General features: G+C 46.0%; 1 protein-coding gene across 1 annotated transcript in view; it reads left to right on the forward strand.

Moving 5' to 3' along the window:
- PARP8 (poly(ADP-ribose) polymerase family member 8) overlaps positions 1-23,362 on the forward strand; it is a 788,553-nt gene that overhangs the window by 519,562 nt on the left and 245,629 nt on the right. Inside the window, exon 15 of the mRNA XM_085631232.1 lies at positions 18,999-19,091. Coding sequence (XP_085487358.1) covers positions 18,999-19,091 — 93 coding nt within the window. The remainder of the gene's footprint in view (positions 1-18,998; positions 19,092-23,362) is intronic.

A 23,362-nucleotide genomic window follows, 5' to 3' on the forward strand; every position in this document is an offset into this window, starting at 1 on the left:
GTTGGAATATACAAGGTTTACATTTTTTTGTGTGAGCTGCGTGTAGTACATGATCAAGAAACAGAGAAACGAGGCGGTCCAACATGGTGGACGTGCCATAAAGGAGCTCTCATAAAATACGCTACTTATCCTGCCTTATCGGCTTACCAAAATATACCATCGCAGCCGTCCTGTGAGCCCCGCTGCCCTTTAAGAGTGGATTTGGTGGTGTTCCTGGGGCTGGGTGGTATTGAAATCACCGGGCATGACTGCTGGGTGGCGCCGAGCCATCTGCCTGATCTGAAGACTGCGGCTCGAGGGAGGTGCTGCGGCCAATACCATCCACCTGCGCGTGGTGTGCGTAGCGGGGTCGGCGGCAATATCGGGAAGCGGAGTATTTGAAATATCAGTGTTTGGCCCCTGCATCTTAGCGGGAAGGTGAGAGCGGCTGGATAAGGGGCTTGTGTTCATGGCCGCCCTTGCTGCTGTGGGGAGCCCGCCGCTCCCTGATTGATGTGGGACGCTGTCCTTGCCTCCGCTGGAACAAGCTGTGATGCGTGATGTGCAGCCCAGTGGGGTGAGAGGTGCCACCTGCCTGGTGACGTGGCCAGGTGTGGCCCGCGGCTTTATTTGTGCTACAGGGGCCCAGAGTGGCTGCCCCCCCCTCTTCATTGGCGGCCAAACCGGGCCGCAAGACACTTTATTTGTTGGTGTGCGCGGCCTGCAGCGGATCCTGGCGGCGTCCTTGTGTCGGGGTCTGCATGGGCGGCCCCCCCCCCCCGCTGGTGAATCCAGCACTGGAGTGCGGCTGATAAGCTGGGACAATAGCGTGACGCCTATTAGCCCTGGTGGTGCCTTGTGGGACTGAGATGCGACCATTGGGACTCCCCGCTCCTCCAGATCTATATAGCCCCAGTCTTGTGAGTGAGTGGCCCCCATGCCATCTGGGAGTGATGGCCATGCATCCATATACTTTACACGAGCCTTCTCCTGGTCTGCGCTTTTACGACTTGGGTTTGCTTCTAGGAACTGATCTCACCCTACCATCTTTACCATGGCCAAAGATAAACTCCCCAGCATGACGTCAAAACAAAGCACTATTGATAAATATGCTGGCGCTGCGGCTCAGGTACCAAACCCTAATCCTGGTGACTCGGCGTCGCCTATGCCTGACAATGCAGCTATACTGGCGGCCATAACGCAGTCCAGGGACATGCTTGAGGCCAAGATTGGAGTGGTTGGCTCTGATTTAATGTTGCTCAGGCAAGATCTCCGCAAAGCAGTACAATACATAACCAAAGCGGAAGCCAGGGTATCTACGGTTGGGGATGCGGTAACTACCCTTACAAAGAAGATGTCTACACTGAAGGCAATCACGAAGGGTCTGGCAACCTGCGCGGAGGACGCAGAGGGACGCACGCGCAGAAATAATCTGCGTGGTACAGTTTCCTGAGGGCTGTGAGAGTAACGACATGGAAGGCTTCCTTGTTAAGTGGCTGACTAACTGTCTTCCTGTGGGTGACCTATCACCATGCTTTGTAGTTGAACGTGCGCATCGGGCCCTGCTGCAGAAGCCGCTGCCAGGTGCCTGTCCTAGTCCCATCATTGCCAGGCTATTAGACTATTAAATTGCAAGGACAGAGATGTCATTCTGCAGCAGGCCAGGCTTAAGGAAACTCTCACCTACGCCTCCTCTACTATCATGATTTTTCTGGACTATACGAGATTAGTTCAGCAATGCCGGCAATCCTTTACTAAAGCCAAGGCTTGACTGTGGCGTTTAAAAAGCCAGTACTCGTTGCTGTTCCCGGCTAGGCTGCAGGTGATCTATAAATCGCGGAGCCATTTCTTTGATTCACTGCAGGAGGTGTTCACCTGGACAGATGAAGCCGTCAAGCTCAAGCCGCACGCCCCACCTAGATTGGACTCGGATTCGTCATCGGGGAGCCCGCGCCATGGGCTCTCCCATGAAAATGCCAAACAGCGTCGCCGATCAAGATCCAAGAGACGCTCCAGGATGTGTAGTAAGTCCCACATTCGAGGAGCGGAGGACGCAACATGGAGGACAGAATGCTAACTTTTTTGATTTGTTCCTAATACTTTGCTCATATGCCGACGGCATCTACATCGAGAGCTACTTTTATTAACGTTTTCCCTTGACACTGCAGATATCTGTATGTACAAGTGTATCTCCAATGGCATCCATTGGCAGAGGGTAGTTCCTGATCCCCGTTGGGGCAGGGACACCCATCACACTGCAACAGATGCTTCACAATGTTACTGAGGTATTGGGGTGGGAGGGTGGGGTTGCTGGGATCTGGGCAAGTTCTTGTTTATGTTTTTGAGTGTCATTTCTCTGCAATTTCTATGCTTTGTCCTAATCCACTATGCCACCTCTGTACTATCTTCCATCCACCCACATCACCGCTACATACATCTCTAGAAATGTCCACGCAACCCGATAGGCTGCTTCGCATCGTCAGCTGGAACATCTGTGGTGTGCTGAATAAGGTCAAGCTTGGTGCAGTGTTGCGCCAGGTTAGGCGATATGAAGCAGACGTCCTGCTTCTACAAGAGACACACCTATTAGGCAATAAAACGCCATGCTTGGCACGATTTGGGTATGTTCAGACCTTCCACTCTGGACTTACCAGAGGCTCACGAGGCGGGACTGTTCTGATTCACCGTAGAGTCCCATTCCTCCATGATAAATTATGTGCTGACCCCCAGGGCAGATATATCATTGTCACGGGCACTCTATACGGTGAACCGCTTACCCTGGACTGTGTATACACCCTTCCTCTATTAGCATGGAACCTAACAGAGCGTTTATTGACACTGTGGGCAGAGGTCCCCTCGAGTTGACGTTGGTGGACGCTGACTGGAATGACACTATCTGCCCCCATTCTGATAGATGGCTCAGCGTGTGTCATCCAATAGAGGCACGGGAGTCGAAGTTGCAGGTCCTCGTTCAGGATATGGACTGGGTTGATGCATGGCGGAGGCCCCACCCCACTGACTAAGGTTATACATATTTTTCTAGTACACACGGATCTTTCTCTCGTATCGACTACATCTTCATATCTGCAATACATGCACATAGGCTAGTGGCAGCGGAGATCTTACCCTGGGGCCTCTCTGATCATTCACCTGTACACCTGGATATACGACAGGGCTCTAGACACCCCCACCCCTTCCATTGGCGATTATCACCATGGCGCCTGCAGGATGCGCAGTACATGCATGCTGCAATCACAGAATATTATTCCCACAACTCAGGAACAGTTAATTCATCAGAAACCCTGTGGGAGGCCATGAAGCCAACACTTCGGGGGGTCGACATTGCATATTGCATGGCTCAGCGTAGACAGTGTTGTGAGAAGTTGGCGCAGACAGAAGCCCAGCTGATAGAATTAGAATCTAGGAGCAGAGGGGCGGAAGGCAGGGAGGCACGCAGACAATTGCTTTATGCGCAGCAGGTATATGCCAGTGAGCTGATGGACAAGGCAAGGGTGACCTGGTTGGCCACCCTCAGTAGAATTTACCCGTGAAACGACAAGTCTAGTGCTTTGCTGCATTGTTTCTGTCAGTGGGCGATCTGCTCCCTAACTCTCCAGGCTGATAGTGGTCCCAATCGGAGAGATACTCATCATCCTGCTGCATGTTGCAGAAAGCTTCACAGAGTATTACAAAGATTTATACACCCCCAGAGAGGTCATTCCATCTTGTCTTGTCCATAAATTCATAGATGGCATGCCTCCACGGTGAGTAAGGACTTAGATGTCCCAATAACGATCGAGGAACTTCAGAGGGCAGTTTCTGAGATGGGCCCCGGTAAAGCACCTGGCCCCAATGGCTTCCCCTGTGAATTCCACAAGAAATGCCAATCCCTATTGACGACCCCGTAGCTAGCGGCACTTAATGCCGCTTTCGATGTGCAGCGCATTCCACGTGATTGGCGGCATGCAGAAAACGTGGTGTTTTTAAAGCGGTGCAGGCCTACTGAACATCACACTTCTTATCGCCTGATATCGCTCCTTAATGTGGAAGCCAAACTTCTTGCTAAAGTCATAGCCAACTGCATTGTGCCATACATCACTGCGCTAGTTCATCCCGATGAAGCTGGGTTCTTGCCAGGCCGTGCTACACAACATAATATCCGTCGCGTGCACAATGCGATAGTAACAGTGGACCGCCTGGAGGAGCCGGCTGCGCTTCTAGTAGCTGATATCGACAGGGCCTGTGACTCCCTTAGTTGGACCTATATCTTTGCACTCCTGCATCGTCTAAATTTCGGTCCCCACCTTCTTCAGTATATTCGACTCCTGTATACTGATATTACCACGTCGGTTCGCATTGCCGACTCCACGTCACAGGCTTTCCCCATTGGAGGGGGCACTCGCCAGGGCTGTCCCCTTTCTCCCTATCTTTTTGCTTGCGGCCTGGGTGCGCATGGATACACAAATCCGGGGCTTTGAATGGTCACGGGAGGTCTCCGACCGCATAGCTTTGTATACGGAAGATGTTCTGTTCTTCCTTACGTGACCGGACCGGTCAGGACCGAGAATGCTTCGGATGGTGCAGATTTTTGGCGAGCCATCGCGACTCTATATGAACGCCCATAAATCATATCTATGGCCCCTGCGGGAGCGGTCGCCACATAGGCGAATGGTCAGGCGAAGTGAGGGTTGTCCGGGATGGGTTTAAATATCTTGGGGTACATCTGTCGTCCTCCCACTTGGTGTCTTGGGAGAAGAATCTGGCCCCGCTATGGGTTCAAATTAAGCAACAGACTCGCTCTTGGTCGCATTTACCACTCTCTCTGCTGGGCAGATCCGCCATCTTCAAGATGGTCTCCCTCCCCTGCCTAGTAGACCAACTTCAAAATCACCCATACCCAATATCACCCTCCTGGTTCAAGCAACTGAAAGCAACCCTCAGACATTTCCTCTGGGGGTGCTCAGCTCGGGTTGCACTGGCAACTTGTTTCCAGTCGACATATTGTGGAGGCATAGCAACACCGGATGTCCAGGCGGACTATGTGACCTCACATCATCTTATCCTCAATGACTGGTGGTACGTGGATAGATGCGATCCCGCGTATGCAGTTGAACGCTGGCTGTTGGGCAATATGCCGCTTCGCACAATCTGCCATGCTTCCATGCACACTCGACTTTGAAAGTGTTGCCGCCGGCGACTGCCGTTGTTTTCAAGATCTGGAGATGGTCACAACACCAAATGGGGTGGTGGGGTAGGTTAACAAAGAAAGCACCCCTCTGGCATAATGGTAGTCTGCCTCAGTTGATGGGATTATCTGGGTTTTCTGGTTGGGAGGCTATAGGAATATCTACAATACGAGATGTTCTTCATGGTCGGACCTTAAAGACCTTCCAGGAACTGCAGCAAGAGTATGAAATGTTCCAGTCACAATTTTATAAATACCTTCAATTTCGTCATGCCTTCTCCCCCTACCTTACACATCAGGAAGCTCTGACTGATTTTAATCCCATAGAGGCTAAAGTGTTTATGGGGGAATTAGGTGCACACAAGATCACTAAGATCTATTGTACATTAGTGACAAATAGCCCCCCTTCTGTTAGTAAAACACAGGAGGCTTGGCAAGAAGATTTGGGCCCCCTGGATGAAGACGACTGGATGGAGGCATTGGAGCCCCCATGCGGTGCTGCTATTGTGGCATGATTAGGATTCGTACAATTCAAATACCTGCCTCGTGCTTATTACACCAGATATAGGCTCTGGTGTGCCGCTCTTATTGAGTCTCTTCTTTGCTTGGGCTGCCAAGTTATGGACGGCACCCTCATACACACCGAATGGCAGTGCAATTCACTCTCTAGTGTCTGGGGTGGCGTAATCACATGTCTGTCAGAAGTCCTGGGCTGGGATATCCCTTACTCGCCTCAGCTAGTCTTGCTTCACATTACTGATGGTATCGGGGGCAACATATATAAACGCCACCTATTGCTCTTGGGCCTCAAGCTGGCGAAACAGGATATAGCCAGGGCATGGAAATACGCCTCCCCACCATGGGTCGGGACATGGAAAAAGGGCCTTGATCTTTGCATCGGTCTAGAATTACCAACATATAAAGCGAGAGGATGCCCCAGAAACATCTCAAGATCTGGAAGAGATGGGCAGACTATCGGGGATTATATTTGGAACCTATCCCAACTGAATAGTTCGATTAGTAATGGGTGAAAAGGCTGTACTGTGGATGGGAAAATATGTCTGTCATTGTAAAGGTATGCGACTGGGGTGGCGAGGAAGGGCATGCATTGTATTGTTTATTAGATATATGAAACTCTTGATTATGATTGGCAGAATGTGTTTGATTGTATTCAATTTTCAACTGTTATATTGCAATTCAAAAGTTGACATCACTATTGCTACTCTGTACATTGGTCTACTGGTTAACCTGGCCAGGCCAGGCTTGGTACGGCTGTTAAGAATAAAATTTTGCTGTGAAAAAAAAGAAACAGTGAAACAAAGGGTTTAATCCACATTTAAAGAAAAATGTCTCTAATAGTTAGCAGCAGTGTAAACTGCGTTTGCTAGTTGGCAGTGTTTGAAGTTTCTCCATCATTTGTAGAATGTCTGCTAGCTGTAGCTTCTGCTGTTTTTATAAACTTGCACTTGGTCTTGACTTGAATTTGAATTTGAAAAGAAATCCCCTGCAGTCTTGTGGTTGGTGATTCCGCTCCATGTCAGACGCGACACCGCAACGCAGCCGTAGCCGAGCAGAGCGGCGTGCAGATCCTCCAGCCCTCCGCCCTGCACCTCCGCCCTGCACCACCGCCCATCGCTCTACACCTTCACCCCGACCTCGGGTGCTTTTCCCAGGTTTACCACTGGCCCGCGATACTGCCGTCCCGTTTGGTGCCGGGACCGGGAGGCAGAGTGGAACAGTGTAAACAGCAGATTAGCGCAGCGGTACAGTGCAGCCCCTTACAGGTGGCTAGGCAATGCAGCAGCAAGGCGGCAGGAGGAAGGAGTAGGAGGTAAGGAGGTTGAGCACTGCCATCATTAGTAGGTCGCGGCGGAGTTTTGCCCGGCGTACCCGTGGAAGCGGGCCAACTAGGTTAGGTGCGGCTTGCAGGGGCTGTATGAGAGCCCTGCTCGCCTCCCCTCCCTCCCCCCTCTCTCAGTGACTGCACCCCCACCCCCCAAGTGACTTCAGGACTTCAGGATCCCAGCCACTCCTCAGGCCCCAGGCCCCAGGCCCCGGCAAAGTAGGTTGGTAGAAGGTCTGGGGCAGCCGGCAGGTACTCCAGGGAGTTCCGCGGCAGGGCGAATGTGAGGAGTGGAAGGACGCTAGGGTGCCAGGGGAGAAGTGCATCCTGGTATCCCCTCTTCTCTGTCTCCATCCCAGGCATTAGACATAAGGCCTTGCAGCACTTCTAGAACTGAGCCCCTGCAGTCAGGAACCGGGCCTCAACAGAATCCAGTACTCCCGCAGAGAGTAAGGGCCCGATTCACAGAACAAACTTAAGACAAAATCCTAAACTTAGTACCATTTTGGTATTCACAGAATGCACTTACTACTTCTGGTATTCACAGAATGAACTTACTACTTTTGCGATTCACAGAATAAACTTACTACTTTTGCTATTCACAGAATGGATTTAAGACTACTAACTTTACGTCCGCACTCGGGCCGGAAATTCCGGCCCGGAGGCGGGGCTTCCGGGCCGGAGGCGGAGCTTCCGGCCCAGAGGTGGAGATTTTAAATCTCCGCCACTGGCCGGAATCCCCACCTCTGGGCCGGAAGCTCCGCCTCCGGGCCGGAATTTCCGGCCCGAGTGCGGACGTAAAGTTAGTAGTCTTAAATCCATTCTGTGAATAGCAAAAGTAGTAAGTTTATTCTGTGAATCGCAAAAGTAGTAAGTTCATTCTGTGAATACCAGAAGTAGTAAGTGCATTCTGTGAATACCAAAATGGTACTAAGTTTAGGATTTTGTCTTAAGTTTGTTCTGTGAATCGGGCCCTCAGCCTTTTATTAGCCCTTAGTAAGCGGCAAGAGGCAACTGGTAACCGGTTGTCTTTGGGGTTTGCATGGGTAATAGCCACTTAACGGAACGTAGAGAGCACATAATAAGAACAAAAGCTGAATCAAAATCTGATTCAAAATAAGACGAGGGAAACAGTTACATCTTAGGCAGTCATCAGGTGTACTCACCAAAATATCTCAAAACATTCAAGGCTATCCAAATCCAAATCCAAAATCAAGGAGGCATATGAAACTCGACAGTAATGAGGTCAGGAAAAGAGAGACGGTCGGTTACGTCTATACTCAGTGAGAGGAAAAAAAAGAGCAAAGGCCTCAATGAGATCTCCAGCAATGAGAAGCAGGCAATGGAAGAAAGTTCAGCGAACCAGAAACTGGTGGTGTTGGATGACGCCCAAACTCAGAACTCTGAAAGGGTCAGAGGCGGCTTTCAACCTAAGATCTACACAAAGTTTTCATTCTTAAAAGATGCAGGGGCAGTGCTAAACCTCAATAACGAGAGTTTGAGTGACCTTCCTTCCTCCTTTGCCCAGTGACAGTACATCATTCAAACCATCAGCATTCATGAAAGACAGAACACAACGACAGCAAGGGTGAGAAAGGAGAATTAACTGTCCCATGCCTGAATGGCCCTCAATAAGGGCCAACTCTCAAAATAACAAAGGCTGGTGCACCCAACGAAGACCTCATAACTCCTTCAATATCTACCCTGAGGGGCACAGATGTCGGTTTAATCCAGGCTACACCAAGAGTCTTTGACGCTCCGCCTGAGCCAAGAATAGGTCAACCACTTGAACGGTCATAGTATTGATAGGAAGAGAAGAAACACACTAAGGACTCGCAAAAGTCCAACAAGGGGCACACGATTACCTCCTTGGCCATTCCTTTTTCAATGACAAACACGGAGGCCATCAGCGCACCACGAGAAATTACAGTTCAGTGCACCAAGACAAGAAATGAACAAAAATCAAAGGCTGAAAGCCTATTTTCTTGTCAGCGGCACAGGTAGCTTCAGAACAAACTCACTCCACGTTGGAATCAGACCTGGTTGCCCTGTGGATCTCAAGTAGCCCTGGAGGAGAGGGAGAAGGATGAGGTGAAGCAATCAGAGGAACCCAGTACTATAGATCGGATGCCAAAATATACTCTACAACTGAACCCTCAGGCATTGAGTCCAACCGATTTCCCAAAAGTCCAACAGTAATCATTCCGGCACAAGATTGGGGAGAATCAGAAGTGCCAAACTCAGATCCAGTTAACAGTGGGCTTGACATATGGTCTGAACAAGAGTGGCACAATCCATTAATCATTTCTTGCATCATGCAGCCTGAGATGTCAAGCGGGTATCGAAGCCGCCCCAAGGAACTGGCCGGGTCAGACACAGGAAGACTTTGGTTGTCCCTACTGGACACTATGCAGTTGTCCATCAAGGCAATGCAATTTCATTCGGATAAAATGGACATCCAATTAATTATTCTTAATTCAGTTGCTACTCATGTCGGAAACATCGATCACAGACTCACAAACATGTCCAAACTGATTCACAGGGTGCAGGGAGAAACACAACTAACGCAAACACACTGTATCTGCTACACCATAGTGGACAAGCTGTCCACACTTCCAGCAGCAATGGGGGAACTGGTGAGGAATTTAACGAACTATGCCAGGACAAACCCCCAAGAAACCTACTTAAAAGAGATAATCACTAGTGGAGAAACAGCTCCGTTGGACAGGGGCAGGGGTAGGGGCAACATCCCCTTAAGGGCCTCCCACAGGGATGATGGGCCTACTATCTGCCCAAGACCTAGCCAGCTCAATACATCAAATGCCACAGAGGATCAGCTAATTGAGATATCCTGGGTGGAAAGGCTAAGCAGGAATGACAAAGCAAAAGAAGCAAGCAGCGATTTAGAACAAAGCGATCAGACACAACAGTCAGAAGGGGAACTATCGATAATACAAGCCACATAACCGCAAGGCACGGAAAACAGCCAAAGCAAGGAGAAGCGGACCCATAATCGCAAGAAAAGGAGGAAAGAGAAAAATAGCAAGAAGATCATAAAGGAATACTTTCCTCTAGATAGACCGGAGCAGGGAACAAAAAGCCCGGTCGACATGCCCCATGAGTCGCCCCATGAGTTGCCCAAGAGACGCCCGAACCAGAGGTGGAAAGCCCCGGAGAAGAACCGCCCAAGCATGAACCTTAATGGGAGGCAAAAACATGTCGACCGTTAGCAGCACCAACCCGGTCTGCATAAATAACAACATACAGGCACACTTATCTGCCCCATCTAAAATGTCCGCCAGCCATAAGCAGTCTGCTGGGGGCACAGTCACCCTCGTATGACGCAAAGACAAATCAGAGCCCAAGATTTTGGCAAACAATAAACAACCTAGGTAATGCCAACTTTCAAGGTATCAACTCTCATCCAACGGAGGAAACTTGGGCAGGCCACCTCTTGGAACATTTCAAATCAAAGGAGGAAAGTCTCACTCCAGCAAAACCGAGGTCAGGTCAGCTCGACAAGCAGAGTCCCTATGGAAACACCAGCAGAACACCAATAAGCGTCCCTCACTTTACGACTTTGCAGATTAAAAACCAAGTAGCCAAAGGCAAGTCGGAGGGCGCACCGGATCCCAACGGGATTCCCCCAATTTTGTTCAAAACTGACACGGACTATTGGGCGGCCGTGTTGCTATCAGTGTTTAAACACATAGGAGGCGGGGCATTATACCAGACTCCTGGAAAGGCTCCATAATATCCCCAATTTACAAGAAATGAGATAAGAATAAAGCAACTAGCTACCGACTCGTAACTTTAACTGACATTGAGGTGAAATACTATGCCGGTCTCCTCCTGGATGAATTAGCAGCATGGGCAAATGAAAAATCGGTCATCTCTGTTAACAAGACATGCTTCTGTAAAGGCACAGGGACCATCACGAATTTACTCGCCCTGACGCTATTGATGAACGGAGTCAAAGCAGCAAATCTCCCCTTTTTCTTTGTTTCATTGATTATTCCGCTGCTTATGACCGTATTGACAGGAACAAATTGTGGGCCAAACTAGAGAAGATGAACATTCCAGCAGTGCTATTAAATCAGATAATTCTCCTACACACCAACACATGGGTTCAAGTAAAGCTAGGAACCGGAGAATTCCTGTCAAGGAAAATACCAACAACAAGGATACTGAAACGGTGTGTGCTTGCCCTTTTGCTTTTTAATCTGTTTATGGCAGATCTTTCTTCGGAATTAAACATCAGCACCTCACACATGACAGATTAGGGGGGCTGTCACTTTCTAACTTACTGTATGCCGACGATGTCGTTCTGATCAGCCGAACTCCAATTGGGCTTCAGCACCGGCTAAACCCAACTATCAGTCACGCAGTATCTAACGGTCTAACTATCAATTTAGAGAAATCGAAGGTCATGCGCTTCAACCCAAAAAAGAACACATCTGGGTTTCAGTGGGACCTGGTAGGGGCACCCATAGAAGTTGTGGCTGAATACAAGTATCTAGGGGTGATAATTGAAGACAGGGGTACTTTTAAACCACAAAAAGAAGCCATAAAACGGAGAGGCAACTCAATAGCGGTAGGTCTAAAATCTCTCAAACTTAAGACCGCTGGACCGAGCTTCTCCCCACTACTACAAGTTTTACAAGCAAAGCTAATTCCATCTATCACCTACGGGAGCGAGTGCCTCAAGGGAAGAGATGGGGACACTCTGGATCGTACTGTGTCGAGATCAGTAAGAATAATCTTCAGACTCCCAAATTACGTCTCTCCCGCAATAGTTTGGTCTACAATCTAAAAAAACAACTCCAAATGGCGCCTACGTGAAATGTTGGCATAGGATTAGAAGGTCCGAACAAAGCTCTTTGAATTTCCACCTATGGAAAGAGAGAAATACATGCAAGGCCTGTATAGCAAGAGACTACCTGACAGCATCTATAAACCGCCTAGGCCTAAAGGCGCCCTGGGCAATTTCGGGAACGCAAAACAGCTTTAAATCTTTGGTAAAGAAGACAGTAAGAAGGCTGTCAGTAGTAGAGGACAAAGAATCGCTCAGGGGAAGGTCTCATGGATGGTGCGTGCTGCAGAGCTACACAAGTCCCTTCCCACAAAATTATTTAGGTGCTGGCATCAACAGAATATCAAAAGACAACTATCTTCAGTCCCGAATTGGTATCCTTCCCGTCCTGCCGCACCTTCCACGACGGAAGCGATCTTAGGAAATAACTAAGTGCCGTCTTTGCGGGAAAGCAGAAGAGAGCATCGGGGGTGCTAGAGGGCGCCTGGCAAGATGGCCGCACTCTAGTGCAGCTCTGCCCGGCTGATCTTTTATCCTCCCAGAATCTGCAGCATACTGGGGCAACCAAGCATATAAACTGCTACCCTGCATGGAGAGTCACCCCTGCTATATTTAGTGGCCATTGGGGTGACAAGAGCGGCTTTGAAATGAGACAATTCGGCGAGACCTGCCCCGACTGCCTCGAGGCTAAGATGGCGGCCAGTGCACGCTGAGCTCCGGCTGGCGCTCTGAGGAGTCGAGAGCGTGCTGTGCTGCATCCTCTGCCCCCCTGTGGGATGCACGTCCGACGGCTGGTGTCACCTACCTCGTCGGTGAGCCTCTTGTGAAAACGGGAACTGGCCTCATGCTCCGACAGATCTACACGACCGACTCCAGCACTTGCAGCCTGGGGATCGGAGGCGGGAATCCGTACATTGGGACGAGTCTGGAGTTCATCTGCAGCTGAGGAGCCTAATCATCGCCCGCCGTGGGCTGCGGTAGGTGGGGGCGGTCCAAGCCCTGGCCCTTGACTGCGGAGGTGGGAGCTGCTGCAGAGAAATAATATAGCAGAAGATTCTCCAAACTTTGGCCCACCGGTGTACCCTGGGTCGATCGGCTCGCATTTTGGTCCCGGTCCCATGAAGGTACACCAGGCAGAAATTTAGAAACAAGTTTGTAAGTTCCAGCTTTTAGGGTTAGTTAGGAGAAATCCACTCTAACACCATCCAAGGGTTCCAGGACCTCAGGAACATTAATTGGCTGTCAGAATGTACTTCTTTAGAAGCCACCAGCAGGGTCGAGTGCAAGTGCAGTGAAAAAAACTGTTTGGCTCGGCACTTCCAGGGAAGTGGGCATCCTGCATTTTTTATGTCCCTGTTGCTTCATTGGAGGTCACCCTCAGATTCCCCATCTAAGTCCTGGGTACAAGTGAGATCAGGAATAGCACTTAGAATTCCTCTTACAGGTGTCAACAGCAGGGGCAGTCCTTCTGTCTTCCAGAGGTCCAGTAGTGTTGTGAAGAGGGTGCCCCAGGGGTGCCATATCTTTGCCTGACTCTAGCCTATTGGCGAGGGTGACTCCTGGCCCCAAGCCCTAACCGACAGGGGAATAGGTCCCAGGGGTAACTCTACTAACTTCTGCGGTAGTTTCTGAGTGTCGTACTGCAAACAGTCCCACAGTGCCCCTTGCACTGTGCCAATTTGTAAAATATTTAAAATACTTCATTCAAATTTGACCTTAGCAATACATTGGATTTGTAAGAAATGTTTTAAAAAGTCAAAGAATTAACTTTTCAAATGGTTACTAGGTGGAGATAACATCATTTAATTTTAACGTTAGCTCCCAATGCCTTCCTATTGACAGCTAACTCTGCTACTGTAAAAATGGCCTTTGGGGCATTTTCACTGTAAGGACATGTTTTACGTTCAACTATTACATGTCCTGCTTATAAATACCATGCACCCTGCCTTATTTGGCATCAAGGCTTAGTTAGAGTGACTTGTTAATATTTATAAAGAGGGTATAGACTTGTCAAAATGGCTTATTTTGACAGGTCAAATTTGCAGTTTAAACCTCCACAGCCATATTACTGGTGGCAGGACTGCAGTCATGTCTGGAATTGTTACTTTACTAATGGCACAATATGTGCTGCAGTCACTAACGATATTTAATGTACAGGTCCTGCGTACACTTTGTAGCATATACTTGGGATTTATAGGTAAATTATATATGCCAATTAGGAGTTTAGTTAACTTTAACTTGCTTTAGGGGTTGGAGCACATGCACTGAACCCTGGTTAGCAGAGTCCCAGTGCATAGAGTCATAAACCCAGCTGCATCAGTCCCCAAAAAAGGGGGTAATCATGCAGAAAAGGGCATTTTCCTACATGCAGCTTGCGCTAAATCTAGTGATGGTATAATACTATTGTGCAATATGTGAATTGCAAGTTTACAATCATTTGTAAGTGAAAGTAATTTCCCATGAACAAGGCATGTGCCTATTGGCCTATCACGGACAGCTGAAAATATGTTTTCGTAAATATGTTTGTAGATATTTGCCAAATTGTTCCTTATTTTGATTAGGAGACAGATGAATACAGTATTCTAAAACTCAGACTTTAAGTAGCTGCAAAGCAGTTGATTAATGTTAAAATGGAAAGCTGACTGGGTTTGGAGTGAAAACTGTTTATTAGTCATGTAAAGAATAGCAGTTTCTGGTGTGCACCACATTGAATATATTTCAGATTATCATTCAAATACAGCAGAAATCAGTACCGGATTTAGAACTGGTGGTGCCCAGTGTGACAGTCATTTTTGCCACACCCCACATGACCTGCTCAAATGCCCTAATTACCATCGGGCAAAAGTGCCACTCATCTCTCCAGAGTCCTTCTCTCATATAAATTTAATTTATTTTAAAGCACTGGTAAAGGCTGGATTCCTTAATAAGAAGGTATATCTACCCAAACAAACCCTTTTTAGCAACATTAGGAATAGATAATGAAAGACTGGGAAAATAATCATGAAATACCAACACATTTTATGCAGTTTGAATGCAGCTCTTTGATGACAGTTCGTAACAGTCACTGTTCTATATTAGGGTTGTATCTTATTAACTGCGGTAACAAAAGGATCTCTGTGACAAAAGCAGTAATCAACTCAGCTATCCACATAAAATACAGATCTGTGATCTATACTGTATGCGTTCTTTACAACAGGCATATTAACCCTCTGGTCTACTTTACGGTGAGTCAAAATTGCCAGTAGACAAAACTCTAATGTCTCTCTAGCAGGAACATTACTCACAAGAGTTTTCTTGACATTTTGAACGCACACATAACTCTGATGCATGTGTCTTTTAATCGTACTTTGTTGCGAAACACAGCACCCCTCCTGATGTCAATGACCTCAGGCCTCAGCAATGCACACATGCAAGTGCAGAAAGGGCTGCTGGCCTCTAACTGCCATGCCCTATTATATACTAGGGACTTAAAGGTAGTTTTGATCCCCTTGCTCTTTTATGTGCTCAGGCCTTACAGGGGAGGACATGCCAATCATAGGAGTACCCTAACCCATAATGTACCCTAGTGTATGTAGGTGTTTTCACTGTTTTCTAAGTGTGTTTTCAGCATAGCATTGGCCCTGGACCTGGTTAGGCAGATCCCAGGGACAGTCAGAGTTGGTTACCACCAGTACCAGTCAACAAACAAATAGGGGTGTCCAGGGCACAAGGGTGACTTTGCAACAGATGCCATGATGTTAGAAGTAAAACACACAAGATGATGGACGGAATGTTGCACATTGTCAAAACATTCACCCCCAGTCACAGATCTGGGTTTAATCCATCGTTATTTTGCTCACCACGCCACCGCAGTTCAGACATGGCCATATGCAAATCAGTCTTGACCCTGTGCCTCATGAGAACAGTCCAGCCCGAACTGCCAAGCCATGTCTTCCCTGGACCTGAATCAAGCATCCTAGGACCGGTTTCGGGGTTTCACCCCTCTTCAGCCAGGATAGCACTGGAATGGCATGGTGAGCAAAAAAAACGATGAATTTAGGCCCAGATCTCTGTACTGGGGTGAATGTATGACATTGTTCTGCATTCTGTCCATTAATAGTTCTTTTTGCATTTGTCACCCTGAGTGGGACGGGTATGCTCAGACGTGAGTCCCGTGCTCTCCATGCCACTGGAATCAAGCTATCCTGGCTGAAGAGGGGTGAAACTCCAAAACCGGTCCTAGGATGCTTGTTTCCAGTCCAGGGAGGACCTCGCTAGGCAGTTCGGGCTGGACTGTTCCATTGGGCACAGGGTCAAGACTGTTTTGCAGATGGCTGGGTCAAAACTGGAATGGCATGGTGAGCAAAAAAACGATGGATTTAGGCCCAGATCTCTGTTCCTGGGTGAATGTATGACATTGTTCTGCATTCTGACCATCAATAGTTCTTTTTGCATTTGTCACCTCGAGTGGGACGGGTATGCTCAGACGTGAGTCCCGTGCTCTCCATGCCACTGGAATCAAGCTATCCTGGCTGAAGAGGGGTGAAACCCCAAAACGGGTCATAGGATGCTTGTTTCCAGTCCAGGGAGGACCTGGCCTGGCAGTTCGGGCTGGACTGATCCCATTGGGCACAGGGTCAAAGCTGATTTGCATATGGCAGGGTCCAAACTGGAATGGCATTAAAAAAAGATGGATTTAGGCCCAGATCTCTGTAATGGGGTGAATGTATGACATTGTTCTGCATTCTGTCCATCAATCGTTCTTTTTGCATGATGTTAGAAGTAGCAATCAAAAGATTGATGGTAACCAGTGACCATGTTACTTCAAGGTGATCCCATCGCAGCTATGGAGTTCTGGACAACTGTAAAACTTTACTCTGTGTACCACACATTTTCCCATTACATTCCAGTGGACCACTGCATGCTTACCCCAATGAAATTTGAGATTTCAATCTGTAAAAAAGTAGCAATTTGACGAATGAAGGGATGGAAGGCTTTTCCCTCGGACAGCCTTCCACCCAAGTATTTGCAGTCTTTCACAATGAATCTCAAAAGGAATCTTCCCTCATGAATATTAATGAGGCATGACTTTTTAGTGACTTTTTTCGAATGGTGGTTTTGGCAAAACTGACTTTGTGTCACAAGGCAGTCTCTATACAAAAAATGGTGACTGCTTGCAAGCTAGCTTTTGTGCACTGGGCCGCAAGTTCTCTCAATTTAACTTCTTAACCTCTTTTATTTGTTAATCCTAGTATGTTTTTGGCATCCCGTATTTTAAGTGAGCTTTGGTTCCACATCACGAAATATACTGTGCATTTTGCTGTGCTACTGTTGTGTGTGAATTTATTTTGATTATTGAAAGTAAAATAAAGGTACTTTTAGTATACTTTTTTCATGCAGTGTTGTTGCACAGTGTTTAGTTGGTAAATGGGTAATATAATCCTAAAAGGGGGAAAATATGTTCTTTGGTGAACGCGTTTTTAAATCAAATAGCAGGAACTATTTTATTTGACAACTTGTGGTTTTCTGAATTCAACCACTGTGACACAGACTTCGTTAAACCATATGTTTTCCATTCTATTTTATGTGAGATATTTTACCGTTCTAAATGATTAAAGCCTGGAGGACATTACAAGTGGTATAGTCCCATAGCCCTCTTTAATGAACAAGCATTTGGAAATCTCTTTATTTACTGCAACTTTGACAAACAGAGCTTGTTTATCTCCTGTGGTGAAGCATCATTCAGCAAGCTTCATTTAGCAGGCAAGAAAGAGAAAACGCATAGTTCCAGATAAACATACTTTTCTTTCCCCACCAGCATCGTTCTATTTTATTTTTATGTTTACAAATATTACAGAGAAAACACAAAAATCCAAATCCAAAATCCTTAAAGCTCGTTTTGGTTGGTTTGTTTGGTATACAGGACTTACAAATAATATAAAATTATGAAGGGTACGTAGTTAATAATGGAGATGTTTTAAATTGGGTTCTGAATTACATTATAGACATCTCAAGCTATGCTCTCATTGTCTATCAGATGCCACTGAGAACCTCTTGATGAAAAGCCTCTATTATTCACAGTCACCCTTCTATAGTTTGATGTATTACATGTAATGATGAATAATGAGAAGGTGCTATGCCAATGTAAGTTATACCATATCGGATTCCAATGTTCTTACTAGAAGTTCAGTCCAGTGTTTCACCCAAGTACAATATCTCTTGAGTTGCAATAAAATTTGTATTCTTAAAAACACCCTAAACATCCCTCCATTTTTTTTGCCTTCCTCAGCTTTAAGTGCTTGGTTATCCTCCACTGTGGAAAGCCACATTTTACTGTTAAGATTGTTCAGAAATTCAATGATGGTATAGTTGAATAAGGCATAGTTATAACTTTGTCCACATAAGATTTAGAGGCATTTTTTATTGCAAATGCACCAAAAATATTTTATGGAAAACTGCTTCACAATCCCAGGTTTAAAAGAGATGGGGAGTTCGCTATCCCTTAACCCCTTCGGTGCTCATGACGGAACGGTTCCGTCATGAGCCACGGTTGAGCTGTGCTCATGACGGAACCGTTCCGTCATGACCACGCCCGCGCAAGATTCCGTCAGCACAGCGGCGGAATTTGCGCAGCATGGAAGGGGTTAATTCATACTCTTGTTTACGATTCAGACGAATATTTATTTTCTCTGTGAACGTATTTAATAGTGTTTATTTCCAGTCATGAAAATATTGATTAGACACATAAATACAACTTCATTTTAGCACAGTTGATTTTATAGACAAAGCCTGGACATTGTTTGTAACACGAATGGTAGGATAAACATGCCACAGTTATCCTTATTCTGCATTTGTAAATTATCAATGTTACGTACATTTTAGACATGACTTGGCATTCTACATCATATATTTGTTCCTGGAAGGTCTGCTAGGTAAAGGCTTTGTAATGCATTCAAACCTTCATGTATGCATGCAGACACAAATACATACAGAGGCAAGGGTACAAATACATTAGAATTGTGCTTTTTTTAAATAAAACATCCATCATTACAAAAGTTGTGTTCTGTGGTCGCTAACAAAAACAAACTGTACTTTTCCTGTTAAAAATATTATTGTGTTTTATGCATGCCGGTCTATATATGTTGTACATTTCTACATGTGCTAGAGGAGAGTTTAACATATTTACCTTTTTTTTTCAGCCCACAGTATGTGAACGGGAGCTGTGTGTATTTGCATTTCAGACACTAGGTGTTATGAATGAAGCAGCTGATGAAATTGCTACTGGGGCCCAGGTAGCTGTATTCATATATATTACATTAGTGTGTCTTGTAATTCCAAAAGTATCCACTTGCTTGCATTTCTTTAACATCTTTTCATAGCAATAACTAACTATAGTGAAATTGTTGTTTAGAGTATTTATGATTTGATGATTAATAAACTAACATTTCTTGTTTGTACAGTTTTTAAGATACGGTTTATCTTACGCAATTAAATTAGATACTGCTGGCATCTCAAATACAGCACTTGCTTAAAAAAGCAGGATTCTTCATGTTCTTGCGTTAATTACATTGAGATTGAAAAAACTTCAGGGCAAAAAATATATAGTAGGAAAAAATAACAGGCTGGGAATATCTAAGGAATCACTACTAGAGAAATGGAAAAGGCTATAAAAGGGAATTAAAAGTAGGGATTTCTACCCCCCGCCCATAACTTAAAAAATGATAAAGGCACAGGTTCCTTAAAAAGGAGAAGAACAAAATAGGGCAAAGAATGGAAAATGACAAAATAGCGAGTAGAATGTCCATACAGGAAGTGAAAAGATTGAATTCTAGGACTAAATTCAAAGTTCCAGAAAACTGTAGCAAGATAAAATAAAATGAGTAACTTAACATTCTGACATTAATTACACTGAGATTAGTCCCCAAAGAGTGATTTGAAGAAATTAATGAACTGCAGAATAACAAATTGAACCACTTGTTGTCTTTACTTATTTTGCATTAGTGCCAGGCTTTTAATCATTACTGGGCTGATTCACCAAAACATTCGCAAAATTCTGATTCCACATCTGTGAGATTGAGTCTAGCAGATCGCTGATTTCTGCGGATTAAAAAGAATTCTTATTAATTTCTCACTGTAGATTTGCTTGCATAAGCATGGCTAGGTACGTTATTGCTGCAAGCCATCACAGGGCAGACAATGCACATTAATACAATTAGTTGACATTTTCTCCACAAGACAAGAATTGTTTTTCTCGAAGAATAAATCCATTCTCCCACACCTCCAGGACTTTTGGGTGAGCGTGTTCTCAATTGTTTAGTAAATTTACAAGTTTCCAAGCTGAAAATGGTGTGCAAAATGTGCAAATACACACAAGGGATTGAGTTTGTGGGTGATCCGTGAACTTGTCATGGAATTCTCATCCTTCTCCCTTCCACCCAGCACGTTTCTTTTCCTGCCTCTAAATCTCAATGTCTAACTTCTGAAATACAATATTTTCTCAAATTAACCTCATTAGGAAGTTTCATCTGTGTTAAAAAATTTGCACATCATAAATTCAATATTGACATTAAATGTAAGTTGGAGATTCAATTCCAAGTATTCTCAAGCATAAGCATCAAAATATAAAGCTCAATATTAATATTCATAAATTGTCCTCTAACTTCTGAATGAGGGAATCTATTTGCTATTTTTAGGTGTGGTCTAGAGGCAGCTTTAGCTGTTTTATCACCCTGATGTTACAAAAGAGATTTTGAATAAAAACCACATATATATGTATATTCAAAAAGAGGTCTCAAGTAAGCCTTTTTTGTCCCTTCGTCTGACATTCTGCCTACCACAGCTTTTATCATGAGGAATTGGGTCAGAACACCTCAGCCATTGACTCTCTTACCAAGTGGGTGTGCAGTTTAATGTCATTTACTTTTCAAATAAATTTTTCTTTTATTTCCGTCTATTGTTTTTTATATTTTGAGAACATGATTTCTGTGACGTGTATTAAAACTGAAAAGTGGTTCTTTACCCATTTTAAGCATACATGCCTGATAAAAAGTTCCTGGTCCTGTGTTTTTATACTTATATTAAATTGTAACTGTTTAGTTTAAAAATGTTATTACAAGCCCACGATTAGACAGCAACGTGTTTTTTACATTTTTGTGCCATATATGGATGCGATAAAAAATAAATAAAAAATATTTAACCATAGCACCTGCCTGCCAGTTTTTGGACATAATATTGGGTCATAAATATCGAGCTCCACAATTATCAAGTTTTAAATATTGTGTCACATAAATATCATAATGCAGAAATATCGTTACAAAAGTATCATTTTTTTAAAGGTACGTAATATTGTTTTAAAGAATATTGTGGTTGTTAATATCGTTTTCAATCAAATAGTTGTAAAAAATATTGTTTTTAACAACTTGAACCCTCCACCCCACAAGACCACTTCTCCAAGCAGTCTTCACAACTGGGAGTAGGATTGCTGACATTTTCCCGCCGCCCGCTCTTATTACATGTCGTCTCATACTGCATAGCGCGACTCACCTTAAACCCTCCACCCTGCAGGACCACAACTTCGCTACTGGGAGTTTGATTCTTGATGTTTTCCTGTCGTTATTCCACTCCCAGCCCTTATTACAGAGCACCTCCTCCTGCATCAGCGGCCTCACCTTGAACCCTCGAGTGGCGGAGTGCAGTGCAAACTGCAGTTTGTGCTGGTATTCCTGCCGCTCGGGTAGAAATTCTACCCGAGCGGCAGCTCGAGCTCGCAAACTTACCGTTAGCGTTTGCAAACTTACCACGAGCGGGGAAAAAACTCCGCTGCACATCACGAAGCGGTGTTTTCTGTACTCCGCGAGCTCCGTGGAGTGCAAAAAACTCTGCAAACTCCGCGAACGGAGCGAAGTTCACCGCCCAGGTCTAGATACAGGGCTGTGCCCCCAGAGCCTTCAAAAAAGCGATTATAGTCCCCCTTCTAAAAATACCTAGGGCAGACCCCCTTATCCCAATTAACTACCGCCCTATTTCCTTGCTTCCCCTCCTGGCCAAGATATTGGAAAATCATGTGGCAAAATGCCTCTTTTCATTCATTGAACCGTCTCAATACCTTGACCTCCACCAAGCATGGTTCCGTCTTTCACATTCAACTGAGGCAGTAATAACGACTGTCCTGGACAAACTAGGGAAGGAAGCTGACAAGGCAAACACCAACCCCCCTCCTCCCCCGGCTCTGGTGCTGTTGGTCCTATCCGCGTCATTTGACACAGTCGACCACAACATTTTAGTGGACCGTATCAGGGACGCAGGACTCCAGGATTCGGCTCTCAGCTGGATTACATCCTTCCTGGAGGACCATTCCCAATCTGTTGGCCTTTCCCGCTTTGCTGTGCCTAATATGAAATCAACGTGCAGAGTACCACTGGGATCATCATTATCCCAGCACTTGTTCAACCTGTATCTACTTCCTACGATTCTGTCCTTCAGAGTAAGAAATGTGAGCACATTCAATTATGCAGACGACGTGCAACTAATATTTACCATTGACAACACGCCCAATCTCAGATGTGCACCATGCTGCACATCCGAGAGTGGATGAATAACAACCATCTAAAGTTAAATCCATACAAAGCTGAGCTGATCCTGATAGGAGGCGCTCGAAATCCTTGGAGCTCACATCTCTGGCCAGTTGAGCTGGGCTCTCCCCCAACCCCATCCTCACTAGGGAAGCATTGGTGCAGTTTGTTCTGGCCATGGTCATGTCCCACATAGACTACGCCAACTCACTGTACTTCGGTCTACCACTATATATAGGCAAAAGACTGCAACTTGTGCAAAACCAGGCCACTAGACTGATTTTCCATCAGCCTAGACGGCAAAATGTTTCCCTTCTTATGAGGAAGCTACACTGGCTCCCCATACCACAACGCTGTGCCTTCAAAGTCGGGTGCCTCATTTTTAAATCCTTGCATGGCACCTGCTCAAAGCTTGTCTCCAATCTTATTCAGAGACACATACCCACCCTCAATCTGCGCTCAACCTGCATGAACCTTTTGGTCACCCCGTCCTACAAATTGAAGCAGCTAGGCAGTAGCAGATTTGCGGTGCTAGCCCCCCACTTTTGGAATACCCTCCCCCTTGATATCAGATCATACACAAACCGCCCGAGATTTAGGAGACTTCTCAAGACTTGGGTGTTCACTCAGGCATATGAATAATTCACCAGGACTCAGGCTAATCCTATATATAGTGTCAAGAAACCAACCAGTGTATGTGCGCTATACAAAATACTTTAACATAACATAGCATCGTGGGCCCATCTGCGCTTGGAGGAGGCTGTGCTGGGCCACCCCTCTTTCGTCTGACCCCATCCTCAGCTACAGTGCCTTCCTCTTATCCCTGCCCAGCGCTGCCGGCTGTCCTTGTCCCTGCACTGTCTGCGGTCCCTGTGCTGCTTGCTTCTCTGTCCCTATTCCTGTGCTGCCTGCTGCCCCTGTTCCTGGGATGCCACAAGTCCCTATCCATGTGCTGCCTGCTGTCCCTGCCCCTGCGCTGTCTGCTGTCCTTG

The sequence above is a fragment of the Triturus cristatus genome, chromosome 2_1, assembly GCF_964204655.1.
Source record: "Triturus cristatus chromosome 2_1, aTriCri1.1, whole genome shotgun sequence".
NCBI classification, from domain to species: Eukaryota; Metazoa; Chordata; class Amphibia; order Caudata; family Salamandridae; genus Triturus; species Triturus cristatus.